General features: G+C 38.2%; 3 protein-coding genes across 11 annotated transcripts; all 3 read left to right on the forward strand.

The window, feature by feature from the left end:
• The first annotated feature begins 528 nt into the window (after positions 1 to 528).
• Positions 529 to 3,109, forward strand: LOC135622826 (upstream activation factor subunit spp27-like). Its single transcript, XM_065125036.1, has 2 exons — positions 529 to 845; positions 2,784 to 3,109. Exons 1-2 carry the CDS (start codon positions 621 to 623, stop codon positions 2,907 to 2,909), a joined length of 351 nt encoding a protein of 116 aa, XP_064981108.1. The 5' UTR covers positions 529 to 620; the 3' UTR covers positions 2,910 to 3,109.
• A 339-nt stretch (positions 3,110 to 3,448) lies between these two features.
• LOC135622821 (uncharacterized) lies at positions 3,449 to 4,300 on the forward strand. Its single transcript, XM_065125025.1, has one exon. It carries the CDS (start codon positions 3,581 to 3,583, stop codon positions 4,178 to 4,180), a length of 600 nt encoding a protein of 199 aa, XP_064981097.1. The 5' UTR covers positions 3,449 to 3,580; the 3' UTR covers positions 4,181 to 4,300.
• A 205-nt stretch (positions 4,301 to 4,505) lies between these two features.
• LOC108951889 (dual specificity protein kinase YAK1 homolog) lies at positions 4,506 to 25,321 on the forward strand. Of its 9 annotated transcripts, none has more exons than XM_065125074.1 (21): positions 4,506 to 5,021; positions 5,629 to 8,947; positions 9,115 to 12,345; positions 13,884 to 14,080; positions 16,439 to 16,592; positions 16,833 to 16,942; positions 17,048 to 17,117; positions 17,200 to 17,282; positions 17,372 to 17,450; positions 17,572 to 17,612; positions 17,873 to 17,995; positions 18,532 to 18,682; positions 18,771 to 18,885; positions 19,010 to 19,092; positions 19,200 to 19,274; positions 19,721 to 19,795; positions 19,982 to 20,615; positions 20,712 to 20,781; positions 21,885 to 22,064; positions 23,724 to 23,901; positions 24,991 to 25,321. In XM_065125074.1, the coding sequence occupies exons 3-21, from the start codon at positions 12,226 to 12,228 to the stop codon at positions 24,997 to 24,999; spliced, it is 2,547 nt and encodes an 848-aa protein (XP_064981146.1). In that variant the 5' UTR covers positions 4,506 to 5,021; positions 5,629 to 8,947; positions 9,115 to 12,225; the 3' UTR covers positions 25,000 to 25,321. The 9 variants fall into 9 exon arrangements, 8 of the variants coding, with proteins under 8 accessions (XP_064981146.1, XP_064981125.1, XP_064981131.1 ...); XM_065125053.1 differs by having other exon boundaries at positions 5,629 to 8,173; positions 8,275 to 12,345; XM_065125059.1 differs by having other exon boundaries at positions 5,629 to 7,518; positions 7,809 to 12,345.
• The last annotated feature ends 773 nt before the right edge of the window (positions 25,322 to 26,094 follow it).

Raw genomic sequence — 26,094 nt, forward strand, 5'->3', positions numbered from 1 at the left:
TTTATTTCTTTTGCTGGTGAAGATTCAGCATTTGTTTTTTTGGGATCTTGAGCAACATCAAATGCTATCACCAGATTTTTCTGGAGAGATATAGAACATTACATTCTTGGCCCTGTCTATTATGAAGCTCTCTCTCCTTCGAATCGTTTCTTGTGAGATTTAGAAGGATGAGGTCGTGTCTGAATTCTGGAGTTGCTTAAAAGAAGAAGTAGCAGCAATAAAACATTATCATATCGTGTTTCTTTCGGTGATAAAATAGAAAATATTTCATAACTCGTGTCGTTTACCAAACAAGATACCTGCGTTTTATTGGTGAATGTCGTAGAGCCCATATAGGTTTCGCGATGGGAGCATTTTGCCATGGCAGGTAAGTGACCGGGTACCGTTTGAACGGGTTGGTATAATATTGATTAAAACCTTCACGTGGCCATGGCAGGTAAGCGAATGGGTACCAGTTGAACGGGTCGGGTAAAATATAGATTAAAACCTTCATGTGGGCCTACTTAAGACTGCCCCCACCCCCCCCCCCCCCCGAAGGACACATCACGAGACTCCTTTGTTCGCTCGGTGCGCCTCGATTCCGTCGTTGGAGAGCGGGAGGGTTTGAAGGGAAAGCGGTCATGTCTAGGGTTTTGGGGGGATGTCGGGTGCTCATGGCGGCGGCGAGGGCGGGCACGAAGGAGGTTGCGGCCGCTCCCGCGGCGGCGGCGTCGAAGCCAAAGTTGGGCTTGCTGAAGCCGCGCCCCGTTTCCCCTGCGATGAAGAAGTTCCTTGGCGTCCCAGAGATCTCCCGCGTCGAGGCCGTCAAGAAGATCTGGGAGCACATCAAGGCCAACCAGCTTCAGGTCGTAGCTCTGCCTCTTCGTCTCTTCCTTTGAATCTTTGTCTACTTCTATTTGTACTTCATGGTGTTATCGTGAAGCTTCCCATCTCATGATGTGGTCTTCTGGCGATTATAGGCTTTATACGCAGACTTATCACTTGATTCGTTGTCTTAAATCCTCAAGATTGGAGAAAAATGAGGTGTTTCTTATTCTTCATGCTTTTTTGAAGACGATTTGTTGCCCGTATCAAATACATACATATTATTCATCTGAAGCACTCTTTGCACTTGTAGTAGTAGAAGTTTCATGAGGAGTGGCTTTCTAAATACATCTTGTATGGCTTTTCTTTTTCTCTTCTCTCTTCATATTTAGAGCTCCTTGGTGGATGATCCCACTTTATTTTCCAATTTGAGACTATACTTTGGAAGAATGGGCCGCAGATTTTTCTTTTGTGAGCTGTCACATTTGGTGGAATTTCAATTCCGAGTAAGTACCAGATTAGCGACCCAAAAGTTCAAATTGCAAAGATCTAATTAACTTGTTTAAATGACAAATTATGAGCATTAAGTGGCACTTTGATGTTAAGTGGCACTTTGATGGGCTGAGGTGTTTATCTTGTCTTCGGACAAGGGTTGGGATTTTATTTGTTTATTGATAGTGTATAACTCCTTCAAACAATTATTCTAACAGCCATCTGATTCAACCATTGGTACAACAGAAAAGTTGTGACCTAGGAGACTAGGGTTCGAGTCACGGAAACCGTCTCTTTAATTGTTTAAAGATAAGGTTACACATATTGATCCTTCCTAGAGCCTGCATTGGCAGGAGCCTTATGCATTGGGTACGCCCCATCTGATTCAAACATTCTGAAATTCTCCACGATGGAAAATTGTCATAGAGATGCAAAGTGCTCTTTTTTTGACAAGTGATTTGAAAATAAGACTGTCATGTGATGTTCATGAGGAGGACTTTAAGATGCTCCAAGTCCTTTGAATTGTGAATTTCTTAGTGTTGTTAGCTAGGTTTTCACTGTGCAATATATCAATGTTCTATCACAGAGGTTATTCTACTTGGGTTCACATGAGACTTTTTTTTTTTTCCTACTTTTATCTTGCATGTTCAGGTTCACTTTCAAGTTTTCATTGGTATCTAATATTTTCCCCATGTCTGTGACTGGCCATATTTACTCAGTTCGATAAAATATGGGAGAGAAATAAGTTTGCAACTTATTTGAAGCTTTAAGTTGGAAGAAATAGACTTTCAAATATTGGGATTCTGTGTGTTGGGCCATGAGTTGCAATTTGTGATCAGTTTTCTGGTTTGTTACAATTTTGAAGTTCTCTTTTTTCTTTTTTTATTACTAGTTTTCTGCTTATGTAACTCGTTTTGGTACTATCAAGCGTATACAAATGTGAACAATTCTTTTTCTTCTTTTTTTCTCGTATGCATGTATTCCATCTTCAATATGGTATCCTTTGTTAATATAATGTAAATGGTTTAGTTGATAGTTCATTTTGATTTTTTAATCCCCATAATATATGTTGTTTGTGTGTTGTTGCCGATATTTGTGGTTACATGATTATTTCTTGGTATAGATTTAAAGTTCCACACTATCTTGTGAACTTTGGAGAAGGCCACTAGAGATTCATTTATCGTCTCATGTTCATCTGCCGTTATTGTATGAATACCCTATTGGTTTTTCCACTTGTTGTCGTCAAAGATCTATCTATTTACTTGGGAAAATTCCTCATGCTATTGACACAACGATGAGGGTTATCAGCATTTATTAGAGTGTTAAGCCGGTCTAATCCGTAGCACTCGTTATGTATGTTGCTTGTCGGATGAGGCCAAACCATCAATTCTTGTTTTCTTCATAAGATTTTTGCTCTTAATATGAAGTTGTATCTGAGTATATGGTCGATTATAGTTTCTAATTAGTTTTGCATTTTTTTTTTGTAGAACCCAATAAATAAGAGGGAGATTTGCTGCGATGAGAAACTGAAGAGTATCTTTAATGGTAGAGACAAAGTTGGCATGATGGAAATTGCCAAATTGCTCACTCCTCATTTTCCCAAATCTAACTGAACCAAGGGTTGGAAGGAATGTTTTGCCTATGCTTCTGTGATCTGCTCTTAGTTCCTTGTAAGCTGGTATAATTCTTCGGAATTATACTGTGATCAGTATCTAGTTTAAGGCAAATACTATTTCTGCTCGAAACATGCTGTTTTGGACCTTCAGATGTGCTCTATTTTCAAAACTTTCCTGCAGCACTGAAAGTTCTTTAACTTTAGAAATTTGTTTGTGTGCTAATTGAATTTGTTCTTTTATTATCATTGGGCTGTGAAAAGGGAGATAAATCAGGGGTGGTGATTACTCAACAGCGATCGACACGGCACGGCGGGTTTAGGAAAATTCAAGTTCTAAAGCCGAAGAAGAGGTTTTGCAAAGGTTAAAGAGTTGAATTGTACCTACTGGTGGTGGTGTCTCGGAAAGAAGAAAGGTTAAACGGGCCAACAACACAAGGCAAGCATGGTATTTTTCTTTGGCCAACGGTAAGGCTACCGAGGTCCTAAAAAAAACGCACTTTTCTGGGAGAAAACTTGTATCTCTCCGCCAGGGCAAAGAAGATACCAAACCTTGGACATTGCGCGGGAGCAAGAACCCCGGAACAGGGCTCCTCCTTCCCTGTGCTCTCCCAGCCTTCACCATAAGAAACACTGCGAGGCAGCAGCAGCAACATATTCCCGCATGCCGGGATGGCAAAGCTTTATGCCAAGCGGCCCAAGGGCACCAACCCGCTGATCTGGATAGTCGCCATCGTGTGCGCCATACTCGCCATCGCCGTCATCGTCACCGGCATCGTCGTGTTCGCCATCTACGTGATCTACCAGCCCAAGATGCCCTACATCAAGGTCGCCTACGCTCATCTCGATCAACTCGCCTACGGCCCTTCGGGGATGCTCGAGATCCGGATGGCCCTAAAAGTGGTGGCCGAGAACGACAACAAGAAGGCCGTCGCCAGCTTCTCTGACGCGACCTTCGTTCTCCGGTTCCATGGGATCGACGTCGCCGTGCTGCAGACCGATCCATTCGATGTCGCCAAGAACAGCTCTGCCGAACTCGACTATCTCTTCCAGTCATCGCCGATCCCGCTGGATAAGGAGGGGATGGAGGCCATGCGCGTGGCTCTCAACAGGGGCGTTGTGCCGTTCGACTTCGGCGGGCATGCGAGAACCCGGTGGCGGGTGGGCATTTTTTTCTCCGTCAGGTTCTGGGCTCGCATAGCGTGCCAGCTCAATTTCGTCTATCGCAATGGGAGCACCGTCGACTTGGATTGCGGCTCCAAATCCCGCTAACATCCGTCCGATTCCGGGACCCAGTCACATCTAGGTTTCCTTTATGTTGTTAGGTGCATCTTGTTGGAAACACGGTGCGGATTATGGTTGTGTGGGGAATAAGAAGATAACACGTGATTATAGAGAGGTTCTTCATTGGGCAAATACTGTTGGATGACATGTAAAATTAACAGTTGCGGGACCCACGTCGTTGGCCTCTCACGTGAGGTGGGCCCGTGCTCCTTGGTCGTCCATCTACCGTTTTGTTTTAATTGCCGCGATTATATATATATATATATATATATATATATATATATATATATATAGAGAGAGAGAGAGAGAGAGAGAGAGAGAGAGAGGACTTCTGCCTTGCTCATGTCGTTGATTCCCGGCATGCGTCGCCTCCGTCTCTGAGTCTCCCAACCTTGCCTTCCCTTCGTTCATTCCCAGCCCTTTTAATTGTTTCAATTACCCTTGCTTAATATCTTGCTTGATTCTTCTTCTGCGCTAGCAAGGTTGCTGTTGTCTACGATCGACGTTGTCGATCCCAGATTCTAGGGTTCGGGTTAGGGATTTGTTTCTTGCCAACTTTGGGAATTGAGAGGGAGAGAATGAGTTTTCCAGGATCTGTAATATTTGGGGCGGCTGCTAATCGGGCGTCGGGATCCAAGGCAGGCCGTGGCGGCCGGGCTGTTCCGGATCAGAACGGCCATCCGCAACTTCGAGCGCCTCGGCGACACGATCAGCACCCCCAGGAATACCCCCGAGCTACCTCGGGAAGGTGTTCCTAATTTGGTTCCTCTTTCATCTCAGGGAATTGCTGTTTGTTTCACTGTGTTGATTGACAGATCTGTTTGGTTCGGTAGGTTTTGTTCTCCGGTCGTATATCTTTGAGATGATTATATACGTTTCCAAAACAGCTTATCAGAACACCCTTTCCATGCATAAGAAATTATTTCAACTTTGCCCCATGCTCCCGTAAGCTGGATCGATCAGGTAATTCCTACCGGCCTGCAAGTCTCTCTTGCCTAAGCCTGCCTGAACTAGGAACATTGTCATTGTCAAAACCTATTAAGTCTTTGTCGAGCCTTCTTAATTTCAGTTTGTTCTCGCCTACCCCTGCTACAATCGAACAGCTTAGGAAAGAGGATGGCTTTTATACTCGTCAAAGTCGTCGTTCGTGATGTTGGACAATAGAATAGCCTAAAGCAATATTCCCCTTTTTACCTTTTATATTCTCCCCACCAGTGGCATTGGTTTAAGTATTTGCCTGCCAGTCAAAACACATCAAACTAGTAAAACAGATCACCATGTAAAAGTTAAGTGTGTCTGGTTTTTTGCATGTATTTTTTGCGACTGAGTGGATGACCTTATTATTGATCTTATGATTGAATTTGCTGAAGTTAGTGTTGACTGGTTTCTCCTTTGTCATGTGTTATTATTGATCTTATTTCATTTTACAACATCAGGTTGGAGCTAGTGTTTACCTGGAGTTTCAAATTAACCTATATGAATCATATTATGAGAAGTATCATCTGCAATATTAGAAATCATCTTTTTACTAAATACAATCTGGTATGTATCTTTTCTCTCCCCTTGCCATATCAGACATTATGATGATTGAAACTGGAGTTTATATCTTTCAACAATGAACGGATTTCTTGGGTGCAACTTAAATTGTTTAGGAATAATCTTTCTTTTATCACAATGTTTCATACTGTGAGTTCTCTTACCAAAAAAATTTGACCACAGGTGAGTTCTTTTTAATGCTCATGTTATTTCTTTGTCCTAGTCTTCAGATTTTTCCCTCATCTTTTCAAGAACTATTGTTTTTGCATATTCTCTAGGAATAGTTTCATTAGTCCAGTATTTTGTTCTGATATTTACAAGTTTTTTTTTTTCGAGACATTGATTGCAAAGACAATTGAATTACATATTTAACATAGGTCTATATTCCAAACCCTCTTTGTTGCCTAACCATTTAATAAACAAAATCTCTTGACCTAGGTGGCATGTATTTTATTTTTTTATTCTTTCTACTTGTTTTTGACTAATCATTGAGTAGGAGCCCTTATTGTATGCAAACTCTAGACCCTGGGTCCTTTTATTAGGGAATCTGAGTTTAATTAGGTTGTGGAATATAGTTTGATCAAACTAATAAAGAACTAGCCATTGATTCATTAGGACTCACTTAGTATTGATAAGGAAAATTCTTCTTTACCAATAATAACATGACACATGACAATATATGTTGTAGCCTGATTGACAAGAGGGGATAAGATCTATTCGATGGTCGATCTATGTGGACATTAGTCCAAAAGGGTGGCTAGAGATTGTCCCCTTAAAGAGTATTTTATGAAATGTTTTCTCCTTTTTACCTATATTAAAACCTATCTTTAGCACAATAATCAAGGTAAACTTACTAAAATTATTAAAATCTATCTTTACTAAAATTACTCCACCCACCCTTGTTGATTACTGAATTAGGTATTAAAGGGATCAATTGCATACTATGCATGTTAGTCCACCTCAGCTCTTGAGCGAGAGTCCGAGCCACCCATCAACCACATTAGACTTTTGGTGCACGTGGAACCGAATCGAGTTGGGCTTATTCAAATATCATTGATATTTTCTCCCCAACAATTATGATTTTGTCACAAATCTTACTGATCCATGAAACATGATGACTTGTAATAAGCTATAATTTACATGGACATCATGTATGTATTTATGTAAATCCTTGTTGTGCCAATTCTGCTTTCTCCTATTCATCTATTGTGATATTATTTTGCGTGATTGTTCATGTTTAGCTTGTAGCAGAGTCTTTCCGTTCCCTGCACCTGCTGCTTCTAGTGATTCCCAGTCCTCAATTATTATGGTTTTGAGGTAGTGGTGGTGCATTCTTTTGTTTTGTTTTTTGTGTTTTTTGACGAAGACGGAATTTGAACCTAAAATCTTATTATATATTATTAAGATCTTTACCAGCTAAGTATGGAAGGATTACATTATTCATTAGCCAAAGAGTCAGGGGATTCGAGCTCGGAACCTTGTAGGGTCAGGATCAGTTTCACTCTGTTTACTTTGCTCAACCATATCTTCACGGAAGCAACACAATTAGCCCTTTACTCATCCATATCTTCATTAGTCTCAAAAGGAGACAAATCCTCCATCATTACAGCCTCCTAATTCTCGTTGTTTCCACTCCATGTTTATCTATTTTGATGGATTGTTCAGTTGTTTCGGCAGATATGTGACACTTTCGTGCCATCATCGATCATAATTTGGCGGATCAATTCTTTAGTAGCATACTAAAGCTCTCGCGGAAAGTGGGTGGGGGTGCTTCCCATAGATGCACAGATGTAAGGCCTTCATCCATATCTCTGAAACTTTATGATTTATATTGATCTGCTTTGCAAGTGGTCCGTCTCCAAGTCAAAAGCATCCTCCCGAGACTCATCAAGCCGATCCATCACTTTTCAAAAAGTTAAATAGGCAGCCATTAAGTGGCTTCTCTCCTACAGCAAATCTGCCCAACTACCAAGATTTTGGTGTCGGCCTCTACTGGCATGTTCAGTGACAATCTTGTCACCACTGTCTCCTATGGTTGCAACCCTCCTCTTATGCTCAAATGTGGGCTTGCCTTTCCCAGCAGGAGCTTTCTCGACCGAGGTTTCCTTGTTGCTGCTCTTGCTCGTCTTCATCTTTGCTTGCAACGAGTCCTGCGTTAAATGAATGGATGGCTGATCCATCCTGGGAGGGAGCATTTGGCTTTCCACATGCGGCGTCTGCCAATATTGCTGCCTGTTTTAAATGAATGGATTCCAGCACGTTGTCCCGAGTTTTGTCTATTGCTGCAGGCGACCCCACAAGATGTCCTGTAGCTATTTAATAGCTTCAGAGAATCTGCTAAAGGCATGGAGCGAAGTCAAATTCCTGCTGGCAGAAACCATCTCTGTCTCTCACCCATGGAATACCCGTACAAACACATGGCTGCATGCATTGCAACATTTTGAGGTGCCACACCACACATTCCAGACTTTTTATCCTTCCACATAAACTTCTCGTTTCGTTAGCTTTTTTTTTGAAATTGATATCTCATGCGATACGAAGCACAGATTTAAGCACGTTGGAGCCAACAAGTGTTTTGAGTTCCGATTTGATGTGCAACAAGCAGTTCGGAGCACGTATGTGATTCCAGCAATTTCCACAAATCAAAGTCTAAGAGAGAGCAACCTGACATATATGAGCAAGTGTTCGAGACTTCATGGAAGAAAGTATCGTTTCGCATCGCAACTCAAGTCACGGTGCCGGCTGCCAATCGCAGCCGAGTTGAAGCAGCGTGTTTTCGTTGCATGTTAAATCGTGAATTTAAGTCGGGCAACGTAGCATTTTTCTCATTAAAGAATCCGCGCCTCAAGGCTATCGCGTCCTATGACCTCCACGGGTTTCAATCAGAGTTGATGTGCAACGTGTCACAATCAGCTCTGTCCGTTCTCAGCATAAATAGCGCCCGTTGCAGGTCCGCTGTCCGACCCATACTTCGCTTTTCTACGCTCATTCCATCATTGCCCCGAGTGAGTCCTCCTCCGGCTCCGGTGAAGGTGGCGACCACGGTTTTGTTGTCACGGCTGCCTCAGATTCGCTTGGTGCAGGTCGGGAACGCTTTGATCCGGACGCGGACGAGCCAGATCCCGCCTTGCACCAACTGAATCGGAGGCGGACAGCGACCATCTCGACCTCCCTTCGTTCCGCCCGTCCGCCCCATTTCTTGGATCCCATCTATCCATGGTCAGATCGAGCCTATCTCTTCCTCTTTTTATGTTTTATTTAGTTGATCGTTCTGGAGCATCGAGACCTTATGGAGGTCCTTTGAATTACCGGTGGATATCTCGGCGCCGAGCTGTGGCTTCCATCTATTTCGGAAAACTTAACCGGTCTTATCTGATTTGATTCAGCTATTAGATTGGTGGTAGGTTTCGGTTGTCTGGCGGCAATTGGTTGTTGAAGATCGCTTCTGATCGAGTGTTTCAAGCTTTTGCAAAACTCAATCTTCTGCAGAAATTTTGGGATCCACTATGGTTTTTCGTAATCTGCATCTAGTATGCGTGGTAGATCTGTCTCTGAGGTTCATCCCGATTCGCCATTCATGCTTGTGAAGCACTTGCAGTACGTGCAATTGGATGTTTTGCCTGCTCAGATGTTTTTATTTATCTCTATAAAATTCATCCTGATTGTCAACCTGATCGTGAGCTTAAGGCTAGTGAAATCCCTGGAACTATTAATTGTTCTGTTCTTCTTCTTCCCTTATCGTTTCTCTCCTAGTTCTAGACCAGTCCATGAAAAGGGGAAAAGAACGCCAGCTTCTTAGCCTACTTACCCATCTTCTTCTCAGTCACAAGACTCGATCACGAACTTAATCGTGATTTTGCCTTAGGCTTTGGATATATGATCAGAATCGTGCAAATATATTCTTTATCAATACAAATACCTCAAAATTGGGGTGCGTAGCACATTTCTAAGAGTAATCCTTAGAATATGGTATTGTTGATGTTTTATTTGCTATGCCATGTGGCTGCTTTATTAATGTTCGTTGGTTGCTCTTATGGCTTCTGTATTTTGTTACTTATTGTCTTTGGCAGAATTTGGAAGTGTATAAATTAAGTTTTGGTGTCTTAGATATTCGCAGCTACTGTAGGCCGAAAGATTATTATTGTGAAAGATTGTGAAGAATCCACAGCTCAATTACCTTTAAATTGAGGATACTACAGAGTTTTTCTCTACTCCAATTAATATAATTATTTCAAGTGATGCAAGATGAGGAAGAGAAGATCCATAGGATCGATCCAAGACATGAGAAATGATTTGGTAAGCTTGCTTCAGCACCAGATATAGGTTTCATCACTGAGGACTCTTAGAGTTGACCTAAATAGTTGGGAAAAGCTCAAAATGGGATTAAACATTTTATTAGTAAGCTTAAAACACTTGTTACAAAATACAAATCTTTTCGTAATACCCATGAGTTTTTTTCCCAATTATAAAAAAAATTCAACAGTATATTATGGTATGAACGACAATTTGTATTATTAAACTTCTTTTCTTTCTTTGCATGTTTGGATATTGTTCTTCTTTTCTTGGCAATTTTTTACATGTTCTCTATTTGCGATATTAATATTAGGAACTCTCAATTTTGATCTGGATCGTTGGAGTCGAGGTGTACTTTGGATTGGTAAATAAACTTATTCCTCATCCAGCTTAATTTTAGCTGGATCTCGTTAGGTCCTGGTTAGAAATGTCATCAATGTCTATACTTTGCAATCATTTGTTGGTTGGCCACAGTCACAGAACTTTAGGTCATATATTAATGGGGATTTGTATCGGCTCTTTACTTTGCCCTTTGCGCATAAGTGCTTCTTTTGATTACTTATCTCGACATGCCACCATGTATCTGTCGCCTGTATATTCTGGCCAAGAATGCTTGTTTTCTTCTACCAATCTGTATATTGTGCTGAAGAACACGTTTGTGCTTCGTATCGTTCGGAAGGTAGGAGAACATAGAAAAAAAGGGCAGAAGGTCAATAATTATTAAGAGATCGAAGATATTCTTAGTTCTTAATTCTTGCGAGGACAGGTTCTAGAATCAAGATAAGATTGATCCCTTTGTGGACCAATCTTTTTAATTCAGTCTTTCTTAAATTTTGAGTAGTTGCTGAATTATAGAAGCTACTTTCAATCGTCAGATGATTACAGAATCAATTTCAACGCTTCATTTCTGGAAGAATATTTCATTATAGTGCTTCCGATAATGTTTCGAGCCCAATTCAAAACTTTCATGTAGCGATGACTACAAGTCTCCATGAGCTGGAAGGTGATTAATTTTCTTTTCATCCTCTTTTTTGTGCCAAGTCTGCTTTGTCTCATGTAAATCTTGAGTTCAAAGTTGTCAGATGAGATCAGGCCAACGATGGACCGTCTTGTCCTGTTGTCCTGTTTAGCAACTATTCCTGTAGACCAAGTTGGTGTGATGCTAACGATAGCTTGGGGTATTAGTCATAGTCCACGTGTCCCCATTTCCACAAGCCATGCGATCACAATAGCATACCAAACAAGGAGAAGCCTACCATGACCGAACAGGGCAACCGTCATCAATGGGAACAACCTGTCTCGATGGATCAGATCACTCACTGACCTTGCACGGGTGACGTGGTCTCTGATGACGGGGCCGATATTTTTGGGTCCCAGTCACTGAGAGAAATCGCCGCAGTTGTCAGGGCGGAATCGTCCCACCTTCGCCGCCCACAGGACTCCCAAACTCCACCTAAGGTGTGAGGGCCCACGTATGCGAACCATTAATATTTGATTTGGTCACCGTGCCGGTTCCAGAACGGGGACGTGTTGACGGGCTTCTTAGGAAAGCGGTGTTATCGAGTGATTTCATTCTCGCGAAGCGACGCGCGAATCGAGCCCCTCGAGGGAATTGAGACGAGGGCGCAAACTCTCCGGGAACTCGAGAACCTCGCCGACCACGGAAACCCTCCGTCGGGCCCCCAGCGATGAAGCAGCTCGTCTCACGCAAACAAAAGCCATTGGTCCTTTTTCTAACGTCTCTTTTTTAGGTGTCTCGATCCTGAACTGACCGAAGCAAATCTCGAATCTACGCCAGTGAACGGACGAGATTGGTCTCCAGATTCCACACGTACGATGGGTTTGTTGTACGCATAGGATATCACATGCGGACGCACAGCAGCAGACGATATATATATAGAGGAGCGGGAGGACCCGTCGAGACCGAGGCGGAGAAGAGGAAGGGAAAAGAATAGAGGAAGGCGAAGACCCCTCCGTAAACCCTACCTCTTCTCGATTCCTACCATCTTCGGTCGACCTCCGGCTACCCACTCGACGGCGGATTGGATCCAATTGCGTCGCCGGATGTCGCGGGAGGTTTTGTAGAATGGGACTGGAGTCGTCCGGCGGGTCTCCTCGGCTGGAGAATCGGGCGATCGACTCCTTTCGCTCTCTGCTTCGACCGATCGGACGTTAGCGACGCGATACACATCGCTGGTGGAATTATGGATGGGGGAGGGATTGGAAAGAACAAGCCGCAAGCGTTCCGTGCTTATGAATCGTCGCAATCTTCCTCCGGACCCTCTCTGGTTTTCGGCGAATCTTGCGCGACTGCGAAACGATCTGTATGTCTTTTAAGACTTTACCTTGATCTTATCCTTTCTCTATTTAGCTTTGGTTTATCTTGATCGGGAATTCTTTTATTTGATTATATATTCTCATGTACTTTTTATTATTCATAATCATGGATGCCTCAAGTTTTAGCGCATAAAGCAAAATTAATCTTGTAGTCACCAGGATGGGCATGATATTATCTTCTGATTAATGGCGACGTTCTTGCCTCAAGTTCTTCAGGCATGTCAGCACCGAACCATTCCTGGATATGAAGTTCTGGTTGGTCATTATAAGTCATATGCGGAGAAAATATTTTCTGTATCTGCTCAGAGTTTAGCTCAAGTGAGGCCAATAGAATGCATGAAATAAAGTCAATGACAACCATTCTGTTGTTAATTGTCATTCTTGGAGGCCAACAGTTGTGGCAACTGTGCCTTTGATCATCTGGTTGGACAAAAAGCTTTCATTCTAATTGCTTTATGTCACTATTTAGTAATAAGCTGTTGCTTGTGCCCAAGAAAAAAGTAGCCTTTAGAAGTCTTGAGAGGGATATGGTCAAGGTAATAAGTGCAAATTTCTAAACATGAACATCCTCGTGTTGAAAGGACCATCTGTCCCATGTCATCATCACTACATCACCAACGGAACCATTAGATGGGAAGATAAATTATTGCTTGTCCACAAGAAATTTCCCATGCACTGAAGGATCAACATCATCTACTCATTGCTGTTGGCTGGGTAGGAGAATTGAGCTTTCTGCTTAACACAAAAAGATTAAACTTTCTCAGACAAGGAGGCTTTTATCCTTTTGTCTCTCTCTCTCTCTCTCTCTCTCTCTCTCTCCTTCTATTCTTCTTTGTGTTTATATTCCTTTCTTCTTTCCATTCTGTTCTCCCTCTGCATTTGCACAAGCTGTAAACAAGTTTTGAACAGACTGAAACAACCCTACAACTGTGTATAATCATTGGTCCAACAAAACTCTTCAGTATTATATTTATAAGATTTTTGATGAAACTTGATAATGCATGATCTTCATCATTAGTGATTAAGTCTTTGGATAGTGAAACTGAAACCTAGTTCTTATAGCTAATCACCTGCACAACACATTTGTGGTTATTCTGGTCGAAGTGCTCTGTAGTTGCCCTTGCACCAAGTCCACAACCACTTTTTTTTTTTAATTGGCCATTGAACATTTGCCAGTTCACACACATTCTCTGGTCAATAATATTTTTATTTAGTTCATCTTTTCAAGTGAAAATGCAACAACAAATTACTGCAGATAAGCTCAACAGTTTTTTATTGTCTCATCCACGTGTGTAGCCTTAAGTGTATATCAATTGACCTAGCTATCAAATTTCATACATCTGAAAATTATTTTTGCATGAAATTGTGTTAATCAATTTTGTTCAATACATTTTAAATTGATGCCATTAGTGTTCAGCCATTCTAGGTGAACATTTTATATAAGTAATTCTGAAACAGTTTCATCTGTGGTAGTAACTGTGGCAAAGAAATCATGATGTTTTGGTGATGTTTTATATATTTGCAGCTAGTTGAAAAGCTAACCAAAGGCATAGTTGAAACATACCGCAAATGCAACCCTGGTTTCAAGTACTCTAATGCATCGAACTGGAAGCGCTTCCTTACAAATCCTTCTACTGGAGTAAAAAATGATGGCTATGACAATGCATATTCAGATCTTATTTTGTATGTAAATCTTGTATTGTGTTCAGGCTCGAAACAGAGGTTAGTTCGTCAACTCATTAATAGCATTTATGTTGTACTTCATCTTCATTGTATGGCATGTTGTGTGTTATAGCAAAACTATTTGATAGAGCATGACAAAGAATATTTTGTCCTTGCTTGTGTTATATGTTGTCAGAAGTGGAAGGCTTTAATCTGGGGGCATGAAACTGCCATTTCGCCGAGTTAGTCAAATTAGCAACAGTGAGATAAATTAATATGCACTGTGGAAAATATACTTCCTACCGTCCTACAAAGAATCTCGGAAATGTTAAGTAGTGTTAAGAATAATATTATATAAATATAAGGACTTTCCAGGACAAAATCTTGCAAGTAGAAGTTTTTGGAATAAACTAGCTAGCTATTCAGATAATAAGAAATAGTTGCAAGTAGGAAGGTATTGCATGGGAAGTTTCTACTCAAGCAATCATAAACTATAGACACAAGATTTTCTAAGCCCCAAATTTCTAAATTTTCAATTAAGGTTTCCTTATTTTTGTTTAATTTCTTGCAAATAGGAGACATGTTTAACAAGTTTGTGATGCAGTGCATGGTGAGCAGTGAATGCTCTAAGTTCCAAGACAATAAATCCCAAGCTCAATCCTATCAAATTTCAAAAAAATGATTTGTATCTTGAGATAATTATGAAAATTCAAAATCACCAAAGTACAATGCACCATGAATTTAATATGTATTGTAATTTGTGTTTGACTTTTAGTAAACTGTGACTCATTAATTAAGTAATTGAGGGATTCAATGTACAAGAGATCTATAAAAGGGAAAGAAGGAAGATTGGTGGGGTATTCTAGTTTTTGAAACCTTATCGAACTTTTGTATTTCGAGTTATTAGCCCTTAGTATCTCTTGAAATAGAGAGAGTTCTCTTTGTTCTCCCATATCTCACTTCTTTTCTCACCCTCTCCTTCTCTCTTCTTTTTTGTGTCACATCAGTTTGTGTGAGAAGTTTCCCTTTTAATAAATAGAAGATCCTACTGTGAGAGTCACTAGTTCCAAAGTTCTCTTAATTTTCAGTTAAGGTACTTGTTTGTTGTTTCATTCTTATAACCAGGAAATAGTTATAGCAACTTTGCATAAGAATTTCCTCCTTTAAACAAATGAAAAATGCTGGTAGAGACTGACTATAACAGAAAACGTTTTAATAGTCATTTTGGGATACAAATATTGTGATTTTATTTTTCTAAATGAGCTCCTGGGGATGTCTATTCATTTTGTAGCCATATGAACCAAAATCTACTTTGATTATTATTGTCCTTTTAAGTGTTGTGAGGAAAAATGGTTCATCAAGGACAAGGAAATTACAAGTATATGGATTGCTTCCGGGTTTTATTAAATCCCTGTTTTGCATAATTTTGAATGAATTATTTGGCATCACTAAGATTGACACCAACAGATTGCAATATTTTCTGGTGACAGCCTTTTAATTCTTCAAACTACTGCAGTAATAAACTGCAAGCTTGAAACGGATGAAGATCAACTTAAAATGAAATGGTGACTGAACAAATAGGATTAGATTATGACTGAATATATAGAATGCAACTTTACTGATTTCAAATGAAGAAATGAAGGTGTACTTGAAGTAGATGTTTCATATGATACAAAGATCCAAGATGTTTCATTACTTTGGATCAATTGGATAATTGAAATGTATATTACTACGAAAATCATGTAAAGATAACCAGTTGAAAGCCATTTAATGCATCAAAAGTAAGATGCTGTTTTAGATTTTCAATTAGGCTAAGATTACTATAATGAAGAGAGGAACAATAGAGTGGAATTGAAGAGAATCAACCAAACAGAAAATTTTGGCTTTCATATAAACTCAATAGTGGAAAGGGCCTTAATCAACTTCAATTAGTCTGGACCTGAGCTGAGTTGCCACTATGAGAAACAGAGACAACAGAAAGATATGGAACAAGCAGCCATAAAGGACATTATGGGCTTTCATGTGAACAAAGCATGTGTCTGGTGATCAAATGAATAGGGAAAGAATCCTGTAGTCAGCCTAGCTAGTTGGCACCTAAAACTCTTCCTTTTTCTAAAGCATTGGTAACTAGTGGGTATAAGATGCATGAAGACTGGGATTGTAGTTCTGACATATGTGCATGGGGATTCAAATGCCTTGTTGTTGTATTTGTCAGCCATCCTTCCATGTATACTCTTATAAGTTATATGCTATAACCACCATATGGAGTCTTTTAGGAAATGGACTAATTTTCCAAAACTATATGACTAAAGGTATCTGAGAAAAGTAAATCTGCCAAACTTCAACCAATATCTGCAGATCTAAATATTTTGCCTCAAAATAAATTGCAGATAACTTTTGTTGTTTTGGAAATCTTAGGTACATTGTTAAAGACATACTTGGCCAAGGTACATTTGCTCAGGTTGCTAAATGTTGGGACATGGAGACCAACAATTATGTTGCCATTAAGATTATCAAAAATCAGCCTCAGTATTATCGACATGGAGTATTTGAAGTCCATATTCTGTCAATGGTAAGCAAACTTTGTAGTGGAACTTCTTATTTATGCAACATTACTGTGTATATTCACACATTCCTATTTACATAGTAAATGTATTTATATATATAGAATATGTTCATTCTCGCTCACAAATATATAGATGTCTGTATATATTTATAATAGTGGACAATTGTATGCCTCAGATATGTATGTATTTATAGGTACTGTATTGAAGCATTGCTTACCCGTAAACTTAATGTATTTATTTTGCAGCTCAATCAAAAGCTTGATCCTGATGATGAGCATCACATTGTGCGCATGCTTGACTATTTTTTATTTCAAAATCATCTTTGCATTTCGTTTGAAATGCTTGGGTCAAATCTGTAAGCTAAAATTTGTAGCTTTCTCTTGACTTTTGAAAATTCTTTATATATATTATTGTATATCATATTAGATTAATCAGCTGATGATGTTTGTTGACATTCTAGGTATGAGCTAATAAAAGAAAAAAAGCATAATGGATTTACATTGGATGTCATACAAGACTTGTGTAAGCAGGTGTTACTTGTACTTTTCTACATTCTCCTTCACCTGATTCAAATTGATGTGGTCCTTGAATCTTTTTCTCTATTTTCTTCAGATCTTGGATGCATTAATCATCACAAGATATGCTGGTATTATCCATTGTGATTTGAAGCCAGAGAATATCCTTATATGTACAAGGTGAACTTTTTGTCGGTTACAATTTGAACCTAGTTGTAGGATTTTTTTATTACTCTTGAACTTTGAATGTGGCATCTTGAACTACACAGTGAGAAACCACCAAAAATTAAAGTAATTGATTTTGGGTCGGCTTGCTTCATGAGTAAGACAATATACACATACATTCAGGTTTGAATACTGATTTGGTCTTGCAATGTATTAATTATTTGATTTATTTTATATGCAAGATGTTTTATTCGTCAGCTTCTCTCTTAGAATTCTTATTAGTTCATTATTTTCTACTGTGCAGAGTCGTTATTACAGGTCTCCAGAAGTTCTCCTTGGCTACCCGTATCCTTGATGATATTTGAACATGATGTATTTAGAACTTCCAACTGGAGAAGTAATCATTTCAATTCATGTATTTTAGGACTCTCTGCTGCTATATGCTCATATCTGATCAACAGAATAGGTCTGGTTTCCACACAGTTTCTCATTCTGTGGATCTCAAACGAGCTTTGTTGACCAAGAGTTTCCATTTATACCAAATTTTCAGTATACTTTACTAGAATTATACAACAAGCTTGAGATTGCAGCTTAACATGTAGTAGATATACAATTGCCATTGATATGTGGTCACTTGGGTGCATTGTTGCTGAGTTGTACTTGGGTTTCCCTTTGTTTCCTGGGGAGTCACAATTTGATGTTCTAAAGAGGATGACTGAAATACTTGGGTATATCTCACTTGGTTAAAAAATTTTGCTACTTCTATCACACATGTTCTTTTTTTACCAAGAACATTAAAGATGCATTGCATACATGCTTCCTTATGTTTGCTTTTTTTCATTGCATTGAAATTTTTATAAGCATGCAAATGGGTTCCCTACACAGCTTAATGGCGAGAAAAGGTCAATGTAGCTGACCGCAAATAGTTGAGACATTATGGCTTGTTGTTTTGTTGTTGATACAAATTAACTCTACTTTGCACCAATTACATTTTTCTTTCCAACTTTCCCATAAGGCACAAAGCCAGTTACTGTTTATCACTATGATCCTATAAAATTAACATTTTTTTTCAATCTATTTTGATTATTTTTACAATAAACCAGTCATGATTTTCAAATTTATCTTCAAGTTGCATATGAGGTTGAATAAATTTTTGAAAAAATGGAACACTTCTCCTAATGCAAAATATTCTTTTTTGGCTTTACCATGTTGTGCTATATTATAATTTTCATAAGCTTCCATCTTATTGAGTGACTTTGTACAGTGATCAGCCTCCTGATAATCTCCTTAGGAATGCAACCAAGACAAATAATTTCTTTAAACATGTTGGTAGCATAAACCAGTTGGTGGATGACCAGTCTGTCAAGATAAACAGCAGCGCTTACCAAATTCTAAATGAAGAGGAATTTGAAATTGTGAGTCCTTTGGTACTTATTATCAATTCAATGTTGAACTAAAATGAGACTTTTATCTTTAGTGCCTTACAGTTGTTATTGTTTCCAGAGGGGATTAAAAAGGCCAAAGATAGGAAAAAAATATTTCAGTTTTGTGAAACTTGAAGATATCGTTGCAGAAAAAGCTTACAGGAAAAACTTGCCAGATGAACAATTTGACAAAGGTTAGCGTCATATTCTTATTTGTTTTCCTGAAGAATAATGACCATAACATCGGACACTTAAGTATTTAACAGGTACATATTGTCTGTCTTCTATTATATACTTCTGATTGAAATCTTGTCACAGAAAGTGCAATGTGCTTGGCATTGATTGATTTCTTAAGGGGCCTTCTTGAGTTTGATCCTGCCAAACGATGGTCACCTTTGCAGGTTAGTGAAATCATCTGGTCTGTAGAATTTTCTTTACTTCCTTAGTGTTTGATTTACTTGTCTGACCACAAATATAATCTTTGATCTTTATCTGGCTGCTGTCTCAGGCTTCACACCATCCATTTGTTACTAGAGAACCCTTTTTGTTCCTTTACAAACCTCTTCCAGAGACTCCACTCACTGTGAGTAGATTTAGTGTACCAAGATATTAATAATCATTACATGGTTAATGTCTATGTCAAGTTATGTGTGTCATCCATTCCATCAGAAATGCATAATGAATAGCATTAATTGTTATGTTGATCTTCTCCATTTAGTTGCAAGCTTTAGTTATATGATGTTTTCTGAGATGAAGTCCAAAGCTTCCTAAACATGTTTGCTCTTTGTATTATGTAAATCTAGTGCATATAGGTTTTTCTCCCAGCAATCTGTAAGTATTTGTTGGTAAACTTAGGTAGTGTGGCTTTTTTGACAACTCAAAAATCAAGTTTATGCTGGCCAGGGTCATCTCCAGCCCACATAATGGATATATGAAATAGGGTGACATTTTATTTACATTCAGGTGCATGGCCAGCCCTCATCATATATATATGAAATAGGGTGACATTTTGTTTTCATACTTTTTCAGCCAGTTTCTCATGCTCTTCAAGTGGAACATGATCCGAGGCAAGGACACCAACTAGCAGCTGGTCTCTCTCCAGAGGTCTGTCTGTAAGGTTTTATAGTCTCTTAAGCTATTAATAAAAAAAGTGTAATCAACAGATTCCTTTTCTGATACTGTTTCTTATTATGGTACCAATACTTCTGCTAGTGTTTTCTTAAATGAATGAAGGCATCTTGTACATTTTGTTGTGAAATTGCTATAATGACTTCTGTTTTCACTTCTTAGGTTGTAAGTATGAACAAATATCTTCCACAGAATAGCTCTAAGGTTTTACTGGTGCCTTCATCCTATGAAAGTAGTTATGGCAGCTCAGAAAGCCATGGAAGCTATAATTATAGTGCTAGTCTTGGAAGTGGTTGCAGAAGTTATTCATTAAAAAATAGCATGTTGGATTACTCACCAGTCCATTCTTCCCTTTTCCAAAGTGCTAAAACAGGGGGATCTGTCCTTGGTGTTAGTGCGGATGCTAGACATGTTCCATTCTGTCATGGGAATGGTTTTGGTGTAACTCCTAGTTACAATTTCTGGCCAACGTCCCTAGGAGCCAGCCCCTCTCAATTTACTTATCCAAGCTTGAAAGTCCAAGAATCAAAAATGTTTCAAGGAGAGTATGCTTGCCATTCCCCAGCAGAAGGCAGCTTTCATGATTTTCCATGGGGCAAAGCTTCTAAATTTGTTAGAGAAGGCAAACATGCCTATAATGGATCGTTGGGTATTCAACCTCATGAAAATTCATTCAAGTACTATCATGGCCTTTGTGATGATGAGACGAGCTCTAGTTATGAAGACTCAAATCATCAAAGATTTGTAAGTTCTAGTACTTTTTCAGCCTTTCATCATTCTAACAACAGGATACAAGGTGGGTTCAGAAGTTTGCCAATGTTTTAACTCTTCTGATAGGACCCTCTTAGCTGTATGTATATGTGACTTAAATGCTTTATCTTGGTTATTTCAGAAGTGTCATGGGACAAGCCTGAATCAAGTTACTTACCATTTGGTCCTGGAGATTGGGATCCCAATTATAGGTACAAGATGTACCTTCTTGCTTATTCACTCAGTATTTTACACTATACTGCAGCTCATCTTACTAAAATTTGCTCTATATTGATGTATCTTGACTATTTTCTAGTTAACTACTTATATGAGATACTTCGTATTTATCCACATGTTGCTTTTGACTATCCTGCAGCTCCTCTTTGTAAATATGCTTGCTTTTTTGATATATTTGAATTATTTTCTACTTGAGATTGTATGTCTCTGCTCTTATTCTAAAACAAAATGAGTGAGGATATAAAACAGCATAGTCAATGAAATAGTCAAGAAAAGAAATTCTTGCAATTTTCTTGATAGAAGAAAATTGAATACAGATAAACAGTTATCCTTGACACAGTATATGATAACAGAAATAACATAAAATTAATGGTAAATTTGATGAAATAAAAATAATAACAATGAGAAAATATATTATTGTGATTTGTTATAAAACTGACACAACAGACTGATACCAATTCAGAAGAGAAAGATGTATGATGTGAATATCTTAGGTCCAGGGACAAAGTTCACTTGAGATTGCAAAACTAGATAACTATTTTAATTGATTAGTGAAACAAGATTACAAGAAGGCACGCGATAGATATGAGAATTGGAAGCAAAGCTTTTTTCATTGTTATAGCATTGTTTGGAGAGCTCAAAGTTTGACTAAGGAAAGAAATTGCATTGGTACTGCATTTACAGACAAAAAGTGGCTAGGTGATTCACCGACTCTCAGCTCAAGCCTCAAGGCCTGATACCTCATAACTCAGTAATTGCTTTTTCTTTCTCTGTGAACAAAGATGAGGGGATCTTATGTTAGCCCTTCTGCAAGCCAGGGGGGCTACACATCACCCTAGGCTTCCCCCCCCCCCATCCCTCCTCAATATTTTCATTTTTGTTGATCCCTTCTACTCCTGCATTCCAGATAAGCAGTAACTATCATAATAATATTACAAGAGAACTTTGGGAAGACTATGTTACAAGTCATACTCTTAGCATGTTTTTACAATTTGGCATATATTGTCTGGTAAAAATTGTCTATGATGCTATAATTTGATAAAGATATTGGATTTAACTATTACTTTATATGTTCCAGTGATGAATCCTTGGTTCAAGGAGATTGCTCTGAGATCAATTCTCTGGCTTTAGGGTTTGACAGTGTTATCCGCCTTGGTTGCTCAATCGATTTGAGTAATCAAACAAGTGGAATTGGTACTTTCCCCTTGAACCGTCAACAGGCACTTGTGGGCTCAAATTATATGTATGCAGATTCAAGGTGTGGTCTCCTTCTCTTTAAGAATTCTACAGATTCTACAAATGACCATAATAATAGCCTGCTAAAATCATTTAGAACCTAGATGTTCTAGAAATTCAGTGCTGTAAAGTCATTGTTTATTGCATTCGCAAAGTCTTTTCTGGTTGCAAGTTAATTGCTGGAACACATTTCTTGAGCTGTATAGTAGGGGGCATCCCAGTGCCGAAGGCTTTCTCACAGTGCAGCCCCTACCTGCAAATAGAAAGGCTGTTTTCATGAACCAAACCCTAGTCACCCAAGTTATAAGAATAATATGGATTTGATTCATACTATAACTGTGGAGGAATGAGATTGGTGTGTAAAGTAGCTCTTACATGTCAACTTTATATTTTAATTATGGACAATACATGCCCATGTTGACATCATATATTTTGGTTACCGTGATAGTGTTTGGTGTTCATATGCAAACTATATTGACATCATATCCAATCCATGTTGACATTTTAATCAAGCTGTTAAACAGGCACTGATGTGGCATAATGCCTATGCAGTGTAACATGTGGATCAGTTACCACCACATCCTGTGCTGTAATGATGAAATCATTATTCAACTACAATGATGAAGCCTACTGACAAAAGCTTTTCTTTGTTAAAGGGTTTTCTTTCAGTTTCAGTTAAGCTAGCACTGACCAACAAGTGCTCCTTGGACTTCAGCCAAGTCATGGAGTCCCATGTCAGCATGTTGAATCCTTGGTTAGAACTACCTGACATGGATATTTCGGTTGAGTCGAAGTATATGATTTGTATTATCGGGTCTTCTTTTGAGATGACTTATGACCAAGAATCCATGTTCATAACATGGAAATTTATATGCATGCTAGAGCTAGGGCAAGCAAGACAAGACTTGTGATGGTGCTATTTTTAAGAAATTGCCTTTAATTTATAAATCATTTAATGCACAGTTTATAGTTCTTTTTGTAGTTAGAAAATGGTGAAATGATTTGAAACTATAAAATGATCAGGAAAGAGAGAAAGAAAATGATTAAGAGGATGTAAAAAAGAAAGAATGTAGGATGGCACTCTCATTTTGGAGGAGCTTAAGAAATCAAGGTGCAGTCTGTTTAATATTTTATTTTACAAAATTTGGAAATTAAAAGAATGTTTTAAGACTGAGGAAATTTTGGGATGTCAATCCCAAAAATAAAGGAGGTGTTCGATGTTGATCAAGATGAATTAAGCTAATATGTTGCAGTACAAGATTTTAGAAGAGGTGGATCAATGAAAACTAAAACACAAGATGAGTATTTCTAAAAAACTAACATAGTGATGTAAGATGAATTATCTTTTAAAATTAATATATCTTAGATCTATAATATATATACTATAGAAGCTATTTAATTATTGAGACAGTCACTAGAAAAATATAGTATTACTGATAGTCACTAAAAATAGGTAGGAACAAATGAATAATATATGTGCAAAATTACTGGCAATATTATCACGGTGTAAATTGGCAATGTTAACAGAACAACATCAAATACTAGAACGAAACCACATATAGTATAAACGAAGCCTATCTGTTTTTTTTAATTATATTTGTTGTTTGCTTTACTTATATTCTGCTTTTTATAATATTGTTCTTATCTTTGATAGTTTTATCATTAAACTGTTATCTTGCAGGAATCCCCCTGTTATTCAGGGCTTGCACGGTGGATATGCACATCCGGTGTCTCTTCCACATTCTGTATCTCAAAGTGCACAAAACTCACCCAGGCATTTTGGACAACAGTATTTTCAGCAATTTAATCACCCGCATACAATGCATACTCATAATCTGTGGAATCATCAGAAGGCGCAGGTAGTCATATCATCCATAGTATATCGTATTCACAATCTCCTGCCAAAATTAAGATCAATAGTTGCTGTGAAGTTGAACAGAAGCTCTGTAATGTTATAACAAGTATTTTATCTTTCTAATTTGAAATTGTAATCTTATATATTTACTAGATATCTCATTTTAAGTAGTTGTCTTTTTTCTAGGGAGTAGCAAACATATCTATAATGTACTTATCTTGATGTCTGTCCTAGATCTGGCTGATGCTTAACTTCCAATCTGGATTTTGTGTTTTTGTTTCTTTAGTGATACCTTCATCTGTTAAAGACACTCATAAAAGTTCTTTTTCGTGCTTGGAATGCCTCCTGAGTTGTGAACAGAAGCTCTGTAGCATTATAACATGTTTTAAACTGAAAAAATCACATAACATGGTTTATATATGATACTTCATTTTCCTAGCGAGTATATGTACATCTCCATGAAATGAAGTGCTAGTGCAGATGTTACACCTGCAAGTGCTTGGGCTCTCTTGTAGTTGCTCTAATATATGTCAATGATAAGCTTGCACCAAGGTTTTCATGGGCCATAGACCTGGATCTTTTATTGGGTATCTGTAGATACCCACCTCTAGTTAGCCATGGACATATAACCTATATCTCAAATAAGTTATAGCCATGGAGATATAACCTATATTTTCATGGGCCACGCTCAGATAAGATGCTATAGCAGATTCCATACTTTTTCCTTTCGACATATGTCAAGTGATTTTAAAATCTCTTGTTACTGGGAAACCCCTTTTCTAGTTCTCTGAATTTTTTGTGATATAATTGTTTATACAAACCTGGAAAAGAAAAGCTGGAATATTTGAGGGATCATGCAAACCATAAAGGCCATAGGTGTAGTACTACACTGGTTGGAGCCCTTTTTTTTTTTTAATTTTTTCGGTCTAACAAAGTTTTCTTTTTCGGTTGAAATTTGTACTTAAGTTTAATCTTATTTTGGAACTCCAAGATAAGCCAACAATGAAGCATAATTTATGTTGATTGCAGTCCCTTGTCTGTCTCTGACTTTCTTTCTGATGAAACTAACAAGCTGATGTGTTGTGTTGTGTAGGGGAGATAGGTGGACTATCATTTGCAGCAATATTACACTATTCCTGGACGGGACGGAGTGTTTCCGGCGGAAGAGATGGCGCTGTCTGTCTGTCTGTCTCTTGCAACTGATATCGGATGGTACTGGACATCCAGTTTGTGTTTGAAAGTATAATTTTTCTTTCCCGTACCTTTTTAAAAAAAAAAAAAAAATCTCTGGCTGTTGTTATCTTGTTTGCTCTGATGGGGTTTGTCAAGGAAATGCTAGAGATGAATCTCCCACCACATTCTTTATGTTATTCTTACCTTGAATAACAGAAAAAGGTGCCGTATGTTTGGAACTTGGAAGCCAACATATGTCCAATATCTCCACCTTAAATTGTATTTTAACATTGTTGGCTTTGGACCTGTTTAATAAATGCCTGCAACCCCACCTATACAACTTGTAGTTTTACCGAGACAAGAAGTAGGATATATGTATTGCAGGAAATTGAAGTGCATTTCTTACAATGTAGCTCTTCTAACCAATTGGTCAGTTCCTTGTGCAGTAAACCTAGTAACCTCATTAGATGGTTTATCAGTACCGTTGCATTCTTTTATAGTTGATATGAAACTTGGGTTCATACATTCTTGTGAAACTGGTTTTACTGTATATCTTATTTGAAAGCTTGGAAAAACTTTAAAATCTAATACGACTTTTAGATATAATTGAATACTCCCAGCACCAACTGTTGTTTCCATTGAATTCAGCAAGCCTCGTTAGCTTCGGGTTTTACCATCTTGATCGAAGTCTGCTCTTGAATTTGATGGTACTACACGATAGATAATATAGTTATAAATTAGTATTAAAAGGAGGACGAGGAATAAGATGATGATGACATTTAATCCATTTGTATTGATATATTTTAGGAATATTAGTTTTTTATAATAAAATTATAAATAGAAAAAAAATATTATCATTTGTAACATCATTTTAAAATTTCTTTATTATAATTAGCAAAGCTTAAATTTTAATGCTTCATAAATTATCCAACCATTTAATATAATTAGAAAATTTCTAAATTATCCAACCATATGTAAATATCATTTTTTTTCTTTTTTTCATCTTCTTCTTCCTCCTTAGAGG

Source organism: Musa acuminata, chromosome BXJ1-3 (genome assembly GCF_036884655.1).
Source record: "Musa acuminata AAA Group cultivar baxijiao chromosome BXJ1-3, Cavendish_Baxijiao_AAA, whole genome shotgun sequence".
NCBI classification, from domain to species: Eukaryota; Viridiplantae; Streptophyta; class Magnoliopsida; order Zingiberales; family Musaceae; genus Musa; species Musa acuminata.

Bases quoted from the DNA above. Each gene is read 5' to 3' on its own strand.
- LOC135622826 (XM_065125036.1), top strand. From the start codon at position 621: ATGTCTAGGGTTTTGGGGGGATGTCGGGTGCTCATGGCGGCGGCGAGG. The intron at 846-2,783 runs GTCGTAGCTCTG...TTTTTTTTGTAG, and splicing joins TCAAGGCCAACCAGCTTCAG to AACCCAATAAATAAGAGGGA.
- LOC135622821 (XM_065125025.1), top strand. From the start codon at position 3,581: ATGGCAAAGCTTTATGCCAAGCGGCCCAAGGGCACCAACCCGCTGATC.
- LOC108951889 (XM_065125043.1), top strand. From the start codon at position 12,226: ATGGATGGGGGAGGGATTGGAAAGAACAAGCCGCAAGCGTTCCGTGCT. The intron at 19,275-19,720 runs GTGAGTAGATTT...ATACTTTTTCAG, and splicing joins TTCCAGAGACTCCACTCACT to CCAGTTTCTCATGCTCTTCA. The intron at 20,782-21,884 runs GTACAAGATGTA...TATATGTTCCAG, and splicing joins GATTGGGATCCCAATTATAG to TGATGAATCCTTGGTTCAAG.